The sequence below is a fragment of the Narcine bancroftii genome, chromosome 12 (genome assembly GCF_036971445.1).
Source record: "Narcine bancroftii isolate sNarBan1 chromosome 12, sNarBan1.hap1, whole genome shotgun sequence".
Lineage (NCBI taxonomy): Eukaryota > Metazoa > Chordata > Chondrichthyes > Torpediniformes > Narcinidae > Narcine > Narcine bancroftii.
Window position 1 is genome coordinate 72,869,350 of NC_091480.1, and position 20,581 is coordinate 72,889,930.

Below are 20,581 nucleotides of genomic sequence, written 5' to 3' on the forward strand. Positions count from 1 at the left end.
GCCGGCCACTTTTTTGTAAAAGCAAAAATACTTCTGTAAAAGTGACCATCGGTTTCTTCGTAAAAGTGAATTTGCGTAAAGCGAGTATTCATAAAGCGGGGATATAACCGTATATAGTGTGTGCGTGTGGATATCCAAATCACCAAAACAAATATAGACCATGATGCAATCTGTCAGCGAATGCCCCCCCCCCCCCCACCACCAGAAGGAGGAAGTGTGACAGTGGAGGTGTTGGATGGGGGTGGTCCATGGCACCTGCACCACCCACCCCGGCTGATTGAGTTCTACAATGGCAGTTTGTGTCACCCCTCCCTGTAGTTACTCTAATGCCCTGTACCCCAGTTAGATTTGTATACAAGGGGGCCAAGAAATTAAATGTACTATTTTAAGTTTACCCTTCTTTCAAGCCGAAGGCTAAAAGAAGACGTGAGGTTGCTTTGGCAGACAATGTAAAGGAAAATCCTTCATGTTTCTACAGGTATATTAAGAACAAAAGGATAGAAAGGGATAAAATTAGTCCCCTTGAAGATCAGAGTGGTCGGCTTTGTATGGAGCCAAAAAAGATGGGGGGGGGGGGGGTGTGGGGAGATCTTAAATGTTTTTATTTGCATCAGTATTCACTCAGGAAATGGGCAGAGTCAAGGGAAATAAGGAAAACAAACTGTGGGGTTATGGAATCTATATTAAACACGGGGAGGAAGTGCTTGGTGTCTGAAAGCAAATACGTGTGAATAAATCCCCAGGGTCTGACAAAATATTCACTCTGACCTTGAGGGAGGCTAGTGCAGAAATTACAGGGGCTCTGGCAGAAATATTAAGTGTCCTTAGCCACGAGTGAGGTGCCAAAGGATTGGAGAGTAGCTCACATGGTTCCGTTGTTTTAAAAAAAAGGCTCCAAAAGTAACCTGGAAATTATAGGCCAGAGAGCCTGATGTCAGTAGTTGGTAAGTTATTGGAAGTGTACTAATAGATCATATATACAATTATTTGGGTAGCCAAAAACTGCTTTGGGATAGTCTGTTGCTTTATGCATGGTAGGCCATGTTTAATCAATCTTAGAGTTTTTCGAGGAGATTAGCAGTAAAGTTGACAATGGAAAGGCTGACTACAAGGCCTTTGACAAGGTCCCATGTGGGAGGTTAACATGGAAGGTTCAGATGCTAGGCATTCGTGGTGAAGTAGTGAACTCAATTCGACAATACTTGATGGAAGCCAGAGGATGATTGTTTCTCAGACTGGAGATCTGTGACTAGTGGTGTGTCCCAAGGGTTGGTGCTGGGACCATTGTTGTTTGTCATCTATATCAATGATCTGGATGATAATGTGGTCAATTGGCTCACCAGGTTTGCAGATGGCACAAAGATTGGAGGCATTGTGGACAGTGAGGAAGGCTCTCAAAGCTTGTAGAGGGATCTGGACCAGCTGGAAAAAAAGGGCTGAAAAATGGCAGATGGAATTTAATGCAGACAAGTGTGAGGTGTTGCATTTTGGAAGGACAAACCAAAGTAGAACATACACGGTAAATGGTAGGGCACTGAGGAGTGCGGTAGAACGGAGGGATCTGGGAATACAGATATGTGCAGTTTTGTCATCTAACTACAAGAAATATATCAATAAGATATAAAAATTGCAGAGAAGATTTACTAGGATGTTGCCCAGACTTCAGGAACTGAGTTACAAGGAAAGGTTAAACAGGTTAGGACTTTATTCCCTGGAGTGTCAAAGAATGAGAGGAGATTTGATGGAGGTATTTAAAATTATGAGGAGGATAGACAGAGTGAATGTAGGTCGGCTTTTTCCACTGAGAGTAGGTGAGATACAAACCAGAGGACATAGGTTAAAAGTGAAAGGGGAAAAGCTTAGGGAGAAAATGAGGGGGAAACTTCTTCACACAAGAGAGTGGTGGGAGTGTGGAATGAGTTGCCAGTGGAAGTGGTGAATGCGGGCTCAATTTTAACATTTAAGAAGAATTTGGACAGGTATATGGATGGGATGGGTATGGAGGGCTATGGACTGAGTGCAGGTCAATGGACATAGGCAAAAAAATGTTTTGGCACAGACTAGAAGGACTGAAGGGGCCTGCTTCTGTGCTGTCACGTTCTAAGGTTCTACCTCATTCAATCTCTGATTCTGTTCTGCAACAAGAAACCAGAACGTTTCCGATTATCCAAAATGCTCGGGACCAAACCTGCATCAGTTATCTGGATTTTTCGGATAACTGAGAAATGGCTTTAAGCAGTATCTGTGGTTAAACAACAACAAAGAACATCAGGGTTTTCAAGCATGAAACAGTGTTTAATTCTTACCAAAAAAATGTGATCTCTGATTTCAAGGTAAATGCAGCAACAAATACTAGAATTTCTGCTCAACGGTTTTTTTCGCTGCCAGATTTTTTTTCAGGTAACTGAGAATTTCGATAAAATGAGGTTTTTGGATAATCGGAATTGAACTGTATATAAATGCAGGTTTTTAAAGTCATGTCTACTTAAGAAAAAAGTATGATTTATCTGTATAAAGGCACCACAATTGATCACAAAATACACCATTGATCTTCCCTTGCAAAGAAGCCCAAATGTTCTTGTGACATTTACTTTTGGGAATGGAGACGTGATAGGGACAATGGCCTACAACTTTATGTCAACTGCAACATTTTCTTTCAAGTTTATTTTAATTAAGCATTAGTGCAGTTCAGAGCTAAGAACATGCAGAAAGAACGGTTTTGTTAAATACAAGGACATATAGAGCATCCTTCCCGAACTTGAGAGGTTTTGCCCATTTGATCTTTATGCTGTTATGAAATGTATGGTCAAGCAAATTCCTGCAGCTCCGCTTGTAGGACTAATAGGTTCATTATTTAAACCATCTTCCTTCGATCATCAATTTCAAATGCTCTTTTGACTAACAAGGCAGATTATGTGGAAGAGAAGCTGACAAATTAATGCATTCCAGAAATCCGTTAAAAAGTTGGTTATTCCGAGGAAGAACCATCTGCTGCTTCATTGAAAAAAAGCTGATATTCCACGTTGGAGGACCATTAGCGGAAGGGACTGCATACTTCAAAAAAAACTGAGGTAATCCTTTTTATTTGTAATATGATTATAAAAAACAAAACGTTAATAGGTCAGTTTTACACCCTGTGAGAGCTTCTTTTATCAAACAAAACTGAATACAAGAAGTATTCAACCAAAACATTGAAGGGTTTTCTTCTAAATAGATTAAACACAGGGAAACATGGGTATTTATTTATTTTTGATTGAGTTACACCCAGTGACATTGAACAAAAAGTTGCGCCTTAGCCAAACTGGAAGAAAAAATTCCCAGGACCAGATGCTGAAAGAAAGATAGAGAGAGAGAGAGAGAGAGATAAATGCTGCATTAGTATTATCAACAAATCTTCAGTATCAGTGCTATTGTCACAGCAACTTCCACTTTGACCACAAAAAAATTAAACAATTTCAAGACATGCAGGTCATCGGGAAGTGGTGATGTATTCTCCATCTCTAAATGCCTTTAAGCTAAATGACAACGACTAGTTTCTGTGGGTTTGGAATCACATCCTTGATGTGAGAGAACCAGTTGAATTTGCACATGATTTCACGATCACAATTACAGGTCACACTGGACAATGAAGAATTTGTTTCCTGAACACTTTTGGGTGTATTTTACAGATTTTGGGCTGCTGATCACAATAATCACCTTAAAATTTATAACCTATATCTAAATAGGTTAGATATAACCTATTTTTGTGATTTCCTGTCATATTTTAAGTCTACTTCAAGAATACAAAACCAGGAAGTGCAACGTGTCATTGAAAATTCATTTTCTGCATTCGCACTTGGACGTCTTCCCTGCTGATCTTGGTGCAGTCAGTGACGAACATGGTGAAAGGTTTCACCAGGACATTGCGACCATGGAAAAGTGGTATCAGGGCAACTGGAATCTATCAATGCTGGCTGACTATTGTTGGACACCGACATGAGAGGCATCAGATGCTGAGTACAAATGAAAAAACCAGCGGCAAAACATTTTTAGGTTAGTTGAACTAACGCAATGTGTCAGCATTATTATGCAAGTAAACATGCTAAATTCAATAAAAGTTAATTTAACGTTTCTCCATCTTCCTACGTGATACAGCAAGTTTGAAACAATCATTGTGTTCAGCTAGAAATTGTTTATCAAAGTCTCCTTTTTTTTAGGAAGCAAACCTTTAAAAAAAATCGTTGTCCAATGTAAATAGTTCTTTTTAAATTCCACGTTTAATTTACCAATTTAAATATAGTAGAGGTTTGTGGTGGGATTTCAACAGAATCCAGGATCATATTTCAGGCATCTCATTACCTGACAAGTTTACTGTTACTCACCCAGAGGACCCCACCCCAGCAGTAATATAAATTCACCAAGACAAATTGTTACTAAAACAAAAGTTGCTTTTAATTTTCTTTAAACATAAAAACAGGATCAAACTTTAACTTATTACTATTAACTTAATCCCCTTCTAATTCTAAGCGCACGTGTATGTGATGTGTACAAGTTCAGAAAAGTTCTTGGATTCACAGTCCAATCTCACTTCTCACTCCTCCAAGTTCACCAATATCAGGCAATTCTTATTCTGTGCACAGAATTTAACATTTATAAATGTTCACCAGGCTCTGGTGCTTAAAGTTAAATGGTTACCACTCAGGAAGGTTCCAGTTGGTTTCAGAGACAGATTTGCTGCTCGTTGGACACACACAAACTGATTTCCTCTGATCAGTCACTTCAGCGTCCTGCCGAAGAAACTTGCCCCATCAAAAGGTAACCTGTAAGAAGAGGTTATCATTTGATGGGGCAAGTTTCTTTGGCAGGACACTGAAGTGACTGATTTGAAGAAATCAGTTTGTGTGTGTCCTCTTGTTTCCCTTATTTAAGGAGAAACACTCTAGCCAGCCATTTCCTCTAGTAAGACTACAAGGGTTTTTAACAGGGTGAACTCAGAACTCACAATCTTCAAAATGGCCATGTTGCAGCCTCCAAAAGCTACTGCAGAACTCTCTCTCCCTCTAAAAGAAAAAAATCCTATTTTTTTTTTCTCTCTCTGCTTGTAAAAACCAAAACTCCTTGCAGGGCTCCAAATCCAATCTTTGAAAGATCTTATCAGCCTCTGAGCGTGGACTGTCCATTTGCACCTACTTTTTAAAATTCCTTCCAAAGTAGTTTCGTTGTCTTTGCAAACGTACTCGGAGCCTGGACTGTCTGGCTTGAGCAAAGCTCTGGCATTTTAAATGAGAGCTGTTTTGTAAGTATCGGTTTGTGAAGTGACCTACACTAAACCCCCACAATCGATCCCTTTTAAAGTAATTTATGTATGATATACCTCATCACATTACCATTATACTATCAAATTCCTGTGCAATATAGAATCTTCTATGCCAGGAGTGAAATTTCCACATTGAAAGGGACCCTTTGCACATTATAAAAACAATAAATATTTGAAATTCTGGCACTTTATATTTTCAGCATCTGCTCCTTTTGCTTTTCCCTGTGCATACGTTAAATTGCAAAGTTTGCAGTGACAGTAAATCAAATATCCATTAAGGAACTCACCAGTGGAAGCCAGTGTGATTAAGTTTGGAATGAGTAACACTGGACAACACATATTTTCAAAAGGTTGGCTTTTTGAAAACAAAAGGGGATTATGATAGACTACTTCAAGCAGAACACAAAGATCATTTCAGATTTTCTGTGCCATGTTGGTCATTGGAAAAACAAACATATTGAATTTAGCCTTAAGCGTATGCTCACCACAAATGTAACAGAACGAATCATAGCTGTTGCGACACTGATGAACATTTCTGCTGTATTGAATCTTCTTGTAGACAATAAATGCTATTGTTATGTTCACTCATTAATTTATTGCCTGAAGAACTTGCGTATCAACATTAAATCTATAAGCAATGTAATGCACAGCATCTGAATATGTGAGCTGCTTTTATAGCCTAACTCGCATCTATCCTGACTAAGCATACCATTTGCATGCCCAGACATGCTTGGACTGACCAAAAGAGCTTGCTTTGTGGGCAATATACTAGTAGACTTAAAATATGAAAGGAAATCAGAAAATAGGATGTATCTTTTTAAAAAAACCATATGTAATAGGAATTTTTTAAGGTGATTTTCCCAAAATCCATAAAATATACAGAAAAGTGTTCAAGAAGCAAAATCTTCGTTGTCCAGAATAGATAGATTGGGTGAATTGTTAAATGAATTAAACCTGCTTAACTGAGGCCCCACTGGAAAGCTGCTTCTTTAAAATCACACCATAGTCAGAACTTATTCAACATTCAGCTAGACTGGACTTAGATAGATTTTAAAAATGTAAACATACAGCACAGTAACAGGCCATTTTGGCTCACGAGTCCATTCCACCCAATTAGCCCTTAACCCCGGTATGTTTTGAAGGGTGAGAGGGAACTGGAGCACCAGAGGAAACCCACGTAGACACAGGGAGAGCATACAAACTCCTTGCAGACAGCGCCAGATTCAAATCCCAGTCGCTGGTACTGTAACAGTGTTGCGCTAACCGCTACGCTAATTGTGCCGCCCCAAAGTCACATTGTTTTCTGGGAGAGTTAGATAAATGAGCTGAAAGGTTGCATATCGTCTAAAATAATATCTGCTCATACTTCAGAAAACAAAGAATGAACTTATCTAACCATACAAGATTCTAAAGGGCATGTGATGGTTCCACTAGGAACAGTTTCACGGTTCAGCCACTTCAAACTGTGGTGCACGTGAATTTGTTACCGTAGAAGTTGACGAATCTCCAGAATTCTCTCGCCCAGAGGGATGCGGAAAGAGGTCATTTTTAAGGGATACATTTTTGTGGGGAATTGTGGGCTCTGGGAAACAGGCAAAGATTAGTAATCTCAGGCACATAAACTGGGGTAGGCATGAGACAAGGTGGCCATCCAATTGTGTACACTCTTTCACACGAGGCTATGCTTGCATGGTTACCTCACCTGAATGGCAAATTTGTTGACGAATTTTAAAAATTTTAAAATTTAGATATACAGCAGGGTAACAGCTATTTCGGCCCATGAGTCTGTGCCGCCCAATTATCCTACACATCAATATGTTTTGAATGGTGGGAGGAAACCGGAGCCCCCAGGGAAAACCTGCACAGACAGGGGAAGAACGTACAATCTCCTTATGGACAGCGCAGGATTTGAACTCCATTCCTGATCACTGGCACTGTCACAGCATTGCGCTGACCACTACACCAACCGTACTGCCCATTGTCACTAACTAAGAAAGGAATATTCTCCGGATATTTATTCACAGTGTAAACTGTGGCCCAGCACTTAAATTTCACACAAGAGCATCTCCAAACAAGGCACGGTGGAAACCGTTTTCAATCAACTGGTTGATGTAAGAAATAGGAGCAGGATCAGACTTCCTGCTCTGCCATTAGATCATGACTGATCTGGCCGTTGGCTCAGCTCAATTTACCTTCCTGTTCCTCATAACCTATAAATCCCCTATTCTTCAAAAATCTGTGCGTCTTAAATAGTTAATTAGGCAGCCTCTTCTGTTCCCTTATGAAGAGAATTCTACAGCTTCACTTCTCTGGGAGAAGCAGTTCCTCTTCATCCATCTTAAATCTAATCTCCCAAATTTTGAGACTATGCCCGCAAGTTCTGTTCTTATCTGCCAGTGGAAACAACCTCCTTGTTTCTATCTTACCTGTTCCTTTTATAATTTCATGTCTCTATTAGATTACCTTTCATTAAATTTAATTAAAAAATTTTTTAGACATACAGCACAGTTATAGGCCACGAGTCCATTCTGCCCAATTACACCCATTTAACGTACATCCCTGGTAGTTTTTGAATGGTGGGAGGAAACCGGAGCCCCTGGGGAAAACCTGCACAAACATGAGGAGAATGTACAGACTCCTTACAGACAGCGTGGGATTCGAACCCCGGTCCAAATCGCTGGTGTTGTAAAGATGTTGCAGGAACCAATATACTAATCGTGCCTCCGAGAGATGTAAATAGCTTAAGTTAATGGGCAAGGGACTGGCAGATGAAGTACAACATCAGTAAATGTAGGGTTATTCACTTGTTCTAAAATCCAATGAGTATAGTCCTAGAACACTCAACCTCCCTCAAAAGCTAACCCCCTCATATCCAAAATCAACCTGGCAAACCTCCTTTGTACCACCTCCGAAGCCAGTATATCGTTTCTCTAGTTAACAGACCAGACTGCACAGTGTACTCCAGTTGCAGCCTAGCCAGTACCTTATACACATGCAGCAGAACCTCCTTGCTCTTAAGTTCAAACAATCCAGCAATTTAAGCTACATTCCATTCGATTAAAGTTTTATCGACTTGATCCCCCCCCCACCTCTGTGTAGGCTTACAAATTGTCATGCAAATCTTGTGAGCAGCACCTTATCGTGCACCTCTGCTTCCCTCTGTCTTGTGCACTCATTACATCCTCAAAGAACTCTACTACGTCGCTTAAACATGACCCCTGATGAAGGACTTTTTAATCAGATGTATTGCTATTTCATCCTTAATGACAACTTCAAGTATTTTCCCAACTACGGTCGTGAAGCTAACTGGCCTACAGATACCTTCCTTTTGTTGTCCTTTTTTCAAAGCAGTTAAGTTACATTTGGTGTCTTCCCATCTGCCAGGTTCTAATGGCAGCAAAGATGGAAGTCCACTAACACATTGAAATTTAGAGCATGCATTTACAGTATATTGAAAACTCACCTTCAAAACTAAAGCCACCCGGGCTACCGAAAAATGCCTTGAAAATATTATTAGCATCAAAATCTGCAATGAGAAAAAAAGTTTACATTAAAATCCAACCAATCACACATTGAATTTCATGGTAAAACAATTCTAAAATGCTTATATTCCATGTTCTATCATTTTCCAGTTTTAGCCTGAAGTAACATAACCTGGATTGGGCTCCCACTGATAGTTCTCAGTCCCTTACATCGGAGATTGGGCAGAAGCGAGTGACAACGATGAGGTTGCAAATAACTGATGCACACCTGGAATAGCCCGTTTGTAGTGACCATTAACTTGGATACTACCAATCAGATCTTGCACAAGCATGCTTGGGCAGAAGGTACAAGACTGTGAAACTGCACCAGCAGATTTAAAGCATTTCTTCCCTGTAGCCACCAGACTCTGAATGGGCCTCAACCTCAGTGAACTTGTGCTGCGCTAGATAGGCACTGATTGATCTTTTCGCTCTAATACTGTGTCATTGTGCTCTTGCTTTTCAACTTTGTTATTAATGTTAAAGTTGACTTGAAAGAACCCTTCTCACTGTAGCAGGTATAACCTGACAATAGACGTAAAAACACAAAGCCAGAGAAATTCAGTGGGTTAAACAGTGTTCTTTATAGAGCAAGCATAAAGATGCATACCAACATTTTGAACTTGAGCCCTTCATCAAATGTACAAGCAAATTGTAGGCAGGGAATTACACTGCCACGAAAAATAACCCATTTTTCCAACTGAAAGATTCTAGCTAATGCTGCTTCCCATAAAAGTTACTGGCACGCCCACAAATTTGAATCAGTGCATCATTCTGTGTCAGGAATTTGTGAGCCAATTACCTGCATAGGCTAGGATGTTAAAATTATTCCGCATGGTGTAGTTTACAGCAGTTTTACAGTTTTACACTTACCACCAGAGGTCATGCCATCATCATCCAAATCCTGACCACTATCATAGCGTGCTTTCTTTTTTGGATCTGATAGGATACTGAACGCTTCTCCCACTTCTTTGAATTTCTTTTCTTCTTCTTTCTGTATCTCTGGACTGGCACCACTATGTCTATCTGCACAGAGAGAGAAAGGGGCATTTCACCATGGAGTACGTTTAACTTCACGATTTTTATTTTGAATTCTCAGATCTGTAACTTTGAACATTTATTCTCTGGCTACTGCATATTGAGTGTATATTCACAAATAATGTAATTGTGTGTACATATACATAAAGCAACATTGTGCTATTTTGATACAAATATCACCCACTTGCATTACAGCTGCTTTGACAAAACAAGTCAATACAATTGAAGACAAAAGTTCAAAATAATAACCAACGCTGAATAAACAGGCAGCTCACAAACTTGACAAGTCACTGAACAAACACGCAAAGAATTGCTGGAAGAACTCAGCAGGTCAGACACCATTCATGGATAGAAACGTTCAACATTTTTGGTCTGGACATTTCATCGAGACTATTTCTATCGATGGACGCTGTCTGACCTGCTGGTTTCCTCCAGAAATTCTTTGCTCACGATTCTAAAATCTGCTGCTTTTATATCTCTCAGGACGCAAGTTAACCCCTGACGCTCTGGCCAATATTCATAATGAGGAGGTGTAATTGCTGGATAGCATTTAACACCAGATGAAGTTATTAATCTTTTCACTGCGTTGAAGTTGTTGAAAATTTAGGGGATTATATCAGAATAATTAACAGGATTCTACAGGATATACTAATTTACTGCTGTTAGGAATTTTCGATCTTCTAATTACAACATTTATTCCACCACCGGTTTAATCAAATTCATTTTAAATGTCAGGTGCACAAAATCATTGAGGACCCCTTCCACCCTGCTCCCGCCGGGGGAAGAGATCCAGGAATATCTGAGCCAGCCCCACCAGGCTGAGGAACAGCTTCTTCCTACAGGCAGTGAGAAGGCTGAACGACCCCAGGAACTTCTTGCACTGAACCTCTGAGACGCTCATATTCACAATATTTATTTATTTGTATATATAAATACTTGTCCTGTATATGTGTTGTTTGTCTGCACGTGTGTTATGTCTGGTTGTGTGTCTGTGTTTTGCACCGAGGACTGAAGAATGCTGTTTCGTCGGGTTATACTTGTGTGATCAGATGATAATAAACTTGAGATGTACAAGGGGAGTTTTCAAATATTGCACTAGGTGGCAGCCAAATACAGTCAACTCCACGCATGATTCAGGCACAGAAACAGGACCGTTCGGCTCATCTAACCATAGTGCTTGCAATAGCAACTGATTTCAGTTGCCCATAATCGGCCTATGCTCTTCCTATCCAAGTATCTGTCCAAACACAGATTTAAACACAGATAGCATCTGCCTCAACCACATTCTCTGGCTGCTCCTTCCAGATATTCACCAACCCTCTGTGTGACAAACTGAGCCCTCCGATGTCCTTTAAATTTCTCCTATCACCTTCAGCATGTGGCCCTCTAGTTCTAGAACCGAAAAGAGAATTTGATTAAACTGCCTGCTTAGGCCCTTCATGATTCATGAACCTCTACATCACCACCCCGCTTATAAAATGCAACAGATACCATTGAAAACTCTTTGGCTTCCAATATATGGATATGAGAAATAATCAGGTCCAAGAAATAAATAAATCTAAAGCTTGCACAGCATCAATGCAAAAAATATAGGAGATAAAAGGTGGTATAGTGGGAAAGTGTCAGATGCAATTCACTAGTATTTCCTTTGGTAACAATCGACTTTACTGGAAGAGAAAGGGGGAGATTAAAGGAAGATTTTTAGTTGATGAAGTACAGGACTATGTTGTTCACAGATGCATTGTTAGAAATCGGTGGCTTGAAAAGGTGTAAAGAAAGAACACAAACTAAAGGGAACTAACAGCACTAATACTTGAGCAAACACTAGCACATACTCAAAGACTGAAAGAGTTTAATCAAAAAATAAATTGGATCCCATGAAGGACTGTTAGTCCTTTTGGCTGAATTTTTTTTGTATTGTAGCGGCCTGCTAACTGGGACATGACCTGGTACACAAAATGGCCAACAAATGCGGCAAACACGTAGACCCCGCGGGGGCCAACGACCTTCATTCCAGATGACCACCTGCATGGTGGGGAACAACGAGCAACGGCAGTAACGCTGCCCAATCAGAGATCGGCGCTGCCGTGCCATCATTCCTGTGGTCAGCAGCGGGGAGAGAATATAAGCAGAGCTGCCATTGCAATAAATCAGTCTTCGACTTCGACTCCTTGTGTGTGCGTTGTCCTTTCCACACTTAGCAGTACTGTGCACGCTACATTGGTAACCCTGACAGGTCCAACCGACAGTTAGACCCGAAGATGACAGATCAAGCAGCTCTTCACATGGTTTCATTGAAGCTGCCAACGTTCTTGGCGTCGCAGCTACACATGTGGCTCAAACAGGTCAAGGTACAGTTCCACCTTTGACAGATCAACACCGATGACACACGTTACTACTACGTGGTGACCTCACTTGACCAGGAGACGGCAGCAAGGGTCGATTTCCTGCGGCAGCCTCCGGAGCAGGGTATGATGCTCTCAAGGAGCTATTAACCCACACCTTTGAGCTCTCACGGTGCAAGCGTGCCGCCCCATTGTTGCCGATGGAAGGATTGGGGGACAGGACCCCATCCACCCACATGAGCGAAACCCTCGCCCTTGCTGAGGTACACAGGCCTTGCCTGCTCTTCGAGCAGATTTTCCTGGAGCAGCTGGCCGAGGATATCTGGCTCTTGCTCGCCAACGATGACTTCAGCAACCACAGGAAAGTCGCAACCCAGGCAACGTGCTCTCAAGAGCGAAGAAAGAAAACAGCACCTCAATGGAACAGGTCACTAGGCCCCACACACGGCAACAAGATAATGGCAAACAGAGAGGCAAGTGGGACCCCCCACCCACCAATACTGTTACTACCACCAACGATGAGGTGCGGGGGCCCGTTGATCCCGCCCACCCTGCGTGCTTCAGGGAAACGCCATGGCCAACCATCATTAACGGCTGCAGCATTTGGCCAATGTGGCAGCTTCCTCCACGTGTGGGACTCTCAAGAAGGTACTTCCTCATGGACACTGGTGCCAAAATAAGTTTCCTCCCCTCCTCGGCCTACGTCATCCGGTACGGCAAACCGGGCCCGACACTGAGGGCAGCAAACAGCACCACCATATGAACGTTCAAAACCCGCACCATCCCCTTCCGCTTCAGCAGCAGCCGGTTCACGTGGACGTTCACGATGACACAACCACTCCTGGGAGCAGACTTCCTGTGGACCCACTACCTGCTGGTGGACCTTAAAGGGCGATGGTTGATGCACACCAGGACTTTTCAAATAACACCCCTGGGGGAAGCCAAGTTACCTGCCCCCCCCCCCCCCCATCTCAACTCCATTACTCTGTCTGACAAGACATTTACACGGATCATAACAGAGTTCCCTTTGAACGTGGCACCACGGTTTTCCTCCGCCGAACCAAATCACAGGGTAAGGCACCATATCCTCACCTAGGCCCCTCCCTCCACCCCGCTCCACGTCAGGGCGCGCCATCTTCCCCTCCGAAAAGCTCACCCTCGCTAAGGGGAAGTTTAAAAAAAAATGGAAGGGCTGGGGATAGTGTGGCATTCCGACAGCCCCTGGGCCTCCCCCCTGCACACGATACCGAAGGCAGCAGGAGGGTGGAGGCCATGTGGGGACTATTGCCCCCTCAACGAGGCCACCACACCCGACAGATACCCCGTGCTCCACATCTTTACCACCAACTTACAAGGGGCACGGGTGTTCTCAAAAGTCGACCTCATCAGGGGCTATCACCAGATCCCAGTCCATCCCGATGACATCCCCAAAACTGCCATCATTTCCCCTTTTGGACTTTTCATGTTCCTGAGAATGCCCTTTGGACTTGAGCATGCAGCCCAGACCTTTTAGAGGCTGATGGATGTGGTGGGCCGGGATTTCCCATTCCTGTTCATCTATTTGAACGATATTCTCATCGTCAGCCGCAATCACACGAAGCATGCAGCTCATCTGAGGTAATTGCGCCCGGCTGCAGGAATGCGGACTAACTATAAACTCTGCTAAGTGCCAGTTGGGGTTAGAAACGATCGACTTCCTGGACCAACAGGCACAGAGTGAAACCCCTGCCCGAAAAGGTAAAGGCCGTTTAGCGCTCCGCACAATGAAGGGGTTGCAAGAATTCGCCGATATGATTAACTTTTATCACCGATTCACAATGGCAGCGGCTCACATCATGCGCCCCTTTTTGCACTCATGGCGGTGAAAGGTAAAGACATTTCCTGGGACAATGAGGCCTCAGAGGCATTCCAGAAGGCCAAGGACGCACTGGCCAACGCCACCCTTCTGGTACACCCCAGGCCAGAGGCGCCAACTGCTCTCACAGTAGACACCTCCAGCACAGCGGTAGGGGACGTACTGGAGCAATTCATTGAAGGGCAATGGCAACCCCTGGCCTTCATTAGTGGGCACCTCCAGCCACCCGAACTCAAATACAGCGCCTTTGACCAGGAGCTATTGGCGCTTACCTGGCAGTCAGGCACTTCAGGTACTTTTTGGAAGGCAGAGAATTCAGGGTCTTCATGGAGCATAAACCGTTAACTCCCTTCCATAAAGTGTCCAACCTGTGATCAGGCAGGCAGCAGCGACACCTCTCATGTGTCTGAGTTCACCACAGACATCCAACACATCATGGGTAAGACCAACGTGGTGGTCGACGCACTGTCCTGCCCCACAATTGAGTCTGTCCAGGCCCTGTCCCAGGGAATAGACTATTCCTCCACAGCCAGGGCACAGCAGGAAGACCTTGAGATCCAGCATACAGAACAGCGGTTTGCGGCCTCAGACTGAAGGATGTCACCATTGGTCCTGGCAACTAGACATTCCTCTGAGACGTCTCCACTGGCAAACCCTGCCCCATTGTGCCGGCAGCATGTCTTCAGCATGGTGCACAACCTGGTACAACCAGCCATCCGGACTTGTGTTAAAATGGTGGCCAGTAGGTTCGTCTGGCACAGATCAGTCAGTGGGCGAAGAACTGCACACTCTGCCAGATGTCCAAAGTTCAGGCACACATCTAGGCACTTCCCCCACCCCAGACTTTCAAGCCAGTGCAACATCAGTTCAGCCACGTCCATATCTCCCATGGGGCGAGATATCTCCTCACCATGATTGACTGCACCACGAGGTGGCTAGAAGTGGTCCTGCTGGCCGATACAACCACCTAGGTGTCGAGGTTCAGAGTCCTGGAGCATACGACCTCCGATAGAAGTGCACAGTTCACTTCGGGACTCTGGGTGGCACTGGTCAACTTGCTGGGAACCCAGCTCCACCACACGAGGCTTACCACCCTCAGGCCAACGGGTTGGTGGAGTGGTTCCACAGGCACCTAAAGGGAGCTTTGATGGCTTGGCTCAAGGGGCCGAACAGGGCAGGCGAGTTTCCATGGGGATCTGCACCACGCTGAAAGAAGAGTTCAACGCCTCAGAAGCTGAGATGGTAGATTGGGGGGGGTTCTTGGATGCCACAAGGACCCCACGGCCTCATTGCCTAAGCTGAGGGAAAGACTGGGTACTCTAACACTGCTGCAGCCTCTGCCGCATGGCCAGGCCCAAGCCTACTTCCCTAAAGACTTCGAGGCCTGTGAGTATGTTTTCGTTCAGAGGGGGACATACCAAACACCTTTGCAATGACCGTATGAGGGGCTGTATAAAGTAATCAGACACAATGGGTCGACATGTATGCTGGATATCAGTGGTAAAGAAGAGACTTTCACCATCAACCGCCTCAAACCAGCACACCTGGACATTAACCAGCAGCCCCTGCGTCGCAGGGGCTACCGAAAGTGGCGAACACTGCTCCGATCAACGGTTCTGTGAAAAATCCAAAATCAAATTCTCCACCAAATGAAGCTGAGTGCCTTGAAGAGTATAACTGCATATGCAAAATTAGTCACAGCTAGCGCAACATTGTTACAGTACGAGCGACTGGGGTTAAAATCCAGCAGGTTGTAAGGAATTTGTATGTTCTTCCACCATTCAAAACATACCGGGGGATTGCAGGTCAATTGGGTGTAATTGGGAGGCACAGGCTCATGGGACGAAAGGGCCTGTTACCATGCCGCATGTCTAAATTAAAAGCCCAATTACACAAGAAAAAGTTTTAAATTGGAGCATGGTGTGAGCAAAGGACGTGGGAATACGCCTCCCTGGGAGAATTAACTGAACAAAAACATTTTTTTTAAACATTTTCGATAGTCAAAATTTAGTGTGAACCTTGCCTGCACAGTTTTAACTATGACTGTGAGAAAGGGAAAGCCTCCAACAACTAGAAAGTTGGAGTTAAAAAAGTCTCAAGGTTTGAAAGAATTGGGCCTACCTTCCTCGACGTCGGAGCCTCGAGCTGGATTCTCTCCTCCTTCGCAGGTGATGAGAGCGACGGCTGCACGAGTACAAATGACCCCAGCACCACTTCTCCGGGGAGCCGGAGAAGATGCCCCCAGCGTCCAGAAGAAGACTGTTGAACTACAAAACTTGCAAGAGCAAGTGTGCATGCGCAAAACGGATTGAGCAGAACTACAGTGGGAAACTGATAAATCAGCTCTCACCAGTGAAGTACAAGATCTGCCCCCTTTCGACTCAGGCAGAACCAGAGGTAATTTTTTCATCTATTAGTGATGTGACGAAGGAAGAAGAACAAAGAAAGCAAGTGGAGGAAGAGGCAGAAGAACAATATCAACAGACTCATTTGCAGGAAGAAACTGTATAAGCAAATGTACCTCGAGTTAAGGGACAAGGTATAGGCAGGCAACTGATGAACCAGTTGCAAATAATGAGTCAGAAAATGGATTTACAATATGGGTCTATTAGGTGTGATGTTAATACTCAATATGCATATGTTAAAGGAGAAGTGAAGATAATTAAGGAGGAAATGAAGAGATATTAAAGTGGTTGATAAAGTTCAAACACAAGTTCAAAAAGTTGAGGAAAATTTACAAGAATATCATAATGAAGTGGATCAGTGTAAAGATGTGGTCAATAAGCTGGAAGACTCAGTGTTGAGAAGAAAGAACTTACAAAAAACTGGTACACTAGAGAATCATAGTCGAAGAAATAATGTCAAGAGTGTTGGACTGCCAGAAGGTTTTGAAGGTCCCAAATCAGTGCAATTTTTTCAAAAGTGGGTTCCGGAGATTTTTGGGACCGGAACATTTCCTACGTGGAGAGCACACAGGGCTCTTAGAAAGAAACTGTTGGGTCAACCACCACGCTCAGTTTTGATCAGATATCTTTGTTATCAAGACAAGGATACTATTTTGAGAGTAGCTGTTCAGAAAGCTCATCAATTTCAAGGTCCTTTGATAGTGGCTGATTAAAAAAAAAGTATTTTTTTTAATGCAGACCTCACCATGGCTGTGGTGAAAAGAAGAAAGAATTTATTCCTGAAAAATCTGTGGTTTGGAGGAAGGGATACAAGTTTTCTTTTCGTCACCCTGCAATACTTAAAGTGTTTTTGAGAAATAATCAGGCAAAATTTTTTGATGATGATATGGAAGCTTTGGACTTTGTGAATACTCTACCAAATAATAAAATGGATCAACGTTGATTTATTAACAGCGATATTCCACAAATCACGAAGAGGCAAAAGCAGACAAGGAGATGATACAGTAAGAAATTGCTCACCTTGATGATGATGAGCAAGTTAACCGAGAGCTCGAAGCAGCCGCCTTTACCTGAAGATGATCATGGCTATTCGGAAATTGTATGTTTTTTTTCCACTCTAGGGAAGGCAGGATTTTTTCCTTCTCCTTCCCTAGCTATGTGCCACCTAGCAGCGAGAGCCACTTCCCGCACAATAGAAGGTGGTAGTACTGGCCCTTTTTATGACAGTACTTTGGGGCGGTGGGGGGGAATTTTGTTTTCTTATCTTTCTTTTCACAGAGGTGCCAAGTGTAGTTAATGATTTTGAGATGTGGGAGGGCCAAGAGGAGAGGCAGAGGGGAGTTATGAATTTTTTGAATTGAATATAATGACAAATAGTAAAACTTTGAAATGTTTTAAGTTATAATATTAAAAGAAAGAGGGTATTTGCTTCTTTGAGGAAAATTAGAGTTGATATTGCTTGTCCACAGTAACTTCATTTATCTAAGGAGCATCAAAAATTGAAAAGAGATTGGGTTGGAAAAGTGGTAGCAAGAGACATAGCAATTTTAATTAAGAAAACATTACTAGTTAAAATTCATGGAGTGATTATTGATCCTGTGAGAAGATTTTAGTACATTGTCAAATTTATTCTGAGAATTGGACTTTGATGAATATTTGTGTACCACATATAGATGATGAAGGATTTATTAGAGATAATTTTGTGTATTTAGCTGAGGCATATGAAAAAAATATTGATCAGAGGGGATTTTAACTGTTGTCGCGATCCGGTTTTGGATAAAACGATTAAATCAGCTACTCGAGCTAAAGCAACAAAGGCAATTTTGAATGTAATGAAAGACTTGAATTTAGTAGCTCTTTGGAGGAGATTAAATCCTAAAGAAAGAGACTATTCCTTTTATTTTTTTAGGCATGATTCTTATTCTAGGATAGATTTATTTCTAATTTTAGCGCAATTGCAAGGAAATGTTATGGAAGTGGATTATAAGGTTAGAATTTTATCTGATCATTCGCCACTCTTAATGACGTATTTATTTTTGGAAAAGGAACAGTTTATAGATGGCAATTAAATTCTACATTATTAAAAAGGTCAGATTTCTGTAATTTTATAAGAAAACATATTCAGGAGTTTTTAGAATTAAACTCTAATTCAGTTGTTAGCAAATTTTATGGTGTGGGATACATTAAAGGCATATTTGAGAGGACAATGTTTTACATTGAAAATTTAAAAAGACTGTATGAAAGAGATTTATCAGTTAGAAAGGGAAATATAGGATCATCTGGAAAAGCAACTACAGAAGAAGGCTATAGATGAGAAAAGAATTAATAAAGAAAAAGTTTCATTTTAATACGATTCAGAGGTATAGAACTAAGCAAAGATATTACGAATTAGGAAAAAGAGCCCATAATGTTTTACCTTGGAAGTTAAAAACAGACCAAATGTCTAGAATAATCAATGCTGTTAAGAAAAACTCTAAGACGATTACTTATAATTCTAGAGATATTAATGATTTATTTAAAGTTTATTAAATTCCAATATGTATAAATCAGAATTTATTGGAGATGAAGTTAAGATTGATAAATTTTTATCTCAGATAAATTTATCTAGTTTGACATATCAAGATCAGAGAAATTTAGATGCCCCTTTTACAATAAGAGAAGTTAATGAAATGCTTAGATCATTACCGAATGGTATTGTCAGAAATCTTTATTAAATGTGGATTATAAAATTGTCAAATTTTTTTTAGCAAATAGATTAAATAAATATTTATCTAATTTAATTCATATGGATCAAACAGGATTTATTAAAAAACAAAAATCTGCTGATAATATTGCAAGACTAATTAGTTTAATTCATTTAATTCAAAAAAGGTGACAGTCATGTAGCAGTAACTTTGGATGCGGTAAAAGCCTTTGATAGATTAGAATGGATTTTTTTTGTTTAAAGTGTTGGAGAAGTTTGGTTTTAGTTCTACATTTATAAATTGGTTTAAAGCTTTATATAAAAATCCTTTAGCAAAAGTGATTACTAATGGACAGATAACTGTTTCTTTTCCATTAACTAGATCAAGTCGACATGGTTATCCTTTGTTACCGGCTTTGTTTATTTTAGCAATTCAACCTTTAGCTGATCTTATTAGACAAGATCCTAAGATTAAGGAAATTAAGGTGAATCAGGAAGAATATAAAATTAATTTATTTGCGGATGAGGTTTTGGTTTATTTAACTGATCCTATAAATTCTTTGTCCCAATTACAGTTTAAGTCGAAAGAATATGGGGAAGTTTCTAGATATAAAGCTAATTGGGAAAAAGGTGAGATTATGCCTTTAGCTGTGGGTGACTACACAGATTGTAAAATGGTTACTAAACTTAGGTAGCCTCATGTAGGTATTAAATATTTTTGTATTTGAATTAATAATTATTAATTTTTTTTTAATCTAAGTTAAATTATTTACCATCACTTAATAGAATGGTTGGAGATTTAAAGAAGTAGAATACTCTACCTATTACTTTAGTTGATAGAGTAAATTGTGTTAAAATGAATGTTTTCCTTAGAGATCAATATCTTTTACAGTCAATCCCTATCCCAATCCATCAACATTTTTTAAGGATTTTAGTAAATTTTTATGGAAAGATAAAATGCCATGGGTTTGTTTGGAAAAATTGACCTGGAAGTATGAATTAGGGGGTTTATGACTTCCTCATTTTAAGAATTATAAAAAGGCAGCTCAAGTGAGATAAGAGATAAATGAGATAACAATGTATTGTTTCATTTATATAATATTCCATCTTGGGTTTTTATAGAGTTTACTGCGATAGAGGGGGAAATGAATCCCCAGGATTTTATTTATAATGTAATTCTAAATTGTTATTTGGAAATAGGGAATCATCTATTTTGAAACATTTGATTGAGTTGTGGAAAGGATGAAAAGGACTGGATGGAGTTAATTAAGAGTAATATGACCAAAATTATAAATGTAAGATAGGTTGGCCCAATATAATTTTTTTTACATCAATTATATTTGACTCCACAAAAATTAAACAGATTAAACCCTGCTATATCAGATTTATCTTTCAGGTGTAGATCTGAGGTTGGAACTTTTTTGCATTCAATTTGGCA

At 41.2% G+C, this 20,581-nt stretch overlaps 1 protein-coding gene across 1 annotated transcript in view; it reads right to left on the reverse strand.

Annotated features, from left to right (window-relative positions):
• Positions 1-3,228: 3,228 nt before the first annotated feature.
• dnajc7 (DnaJ (Hsp40) homolog, subfamily C, member 7) overlaps positions 3,229-20,581 on the reverse strand; it is a 74,663-nt gene continuing 57,310 nt past the window's right edge. Inside the window, exons 12-14 of the mRNA XM_069906840.1 lie at positions 9,691-9,843; positions 8,760-8,822; positions 3,229-3,330 (exon numbers count right to left, since the gene is read on the reverse strand). Of these exons, the coding sequence (XP_069762941.1) occupies positions 3,293-3,330; positions 8,760-8,822; positions 9,691-9,843 (254 nt within the window). The 3' untranslated portion in view covers positions 3,229-3,292. The remainder of the gene's footprint in view (positions 3,331-8,759; positions 8,823-9,690; positions 9,844-20,581) is intronic.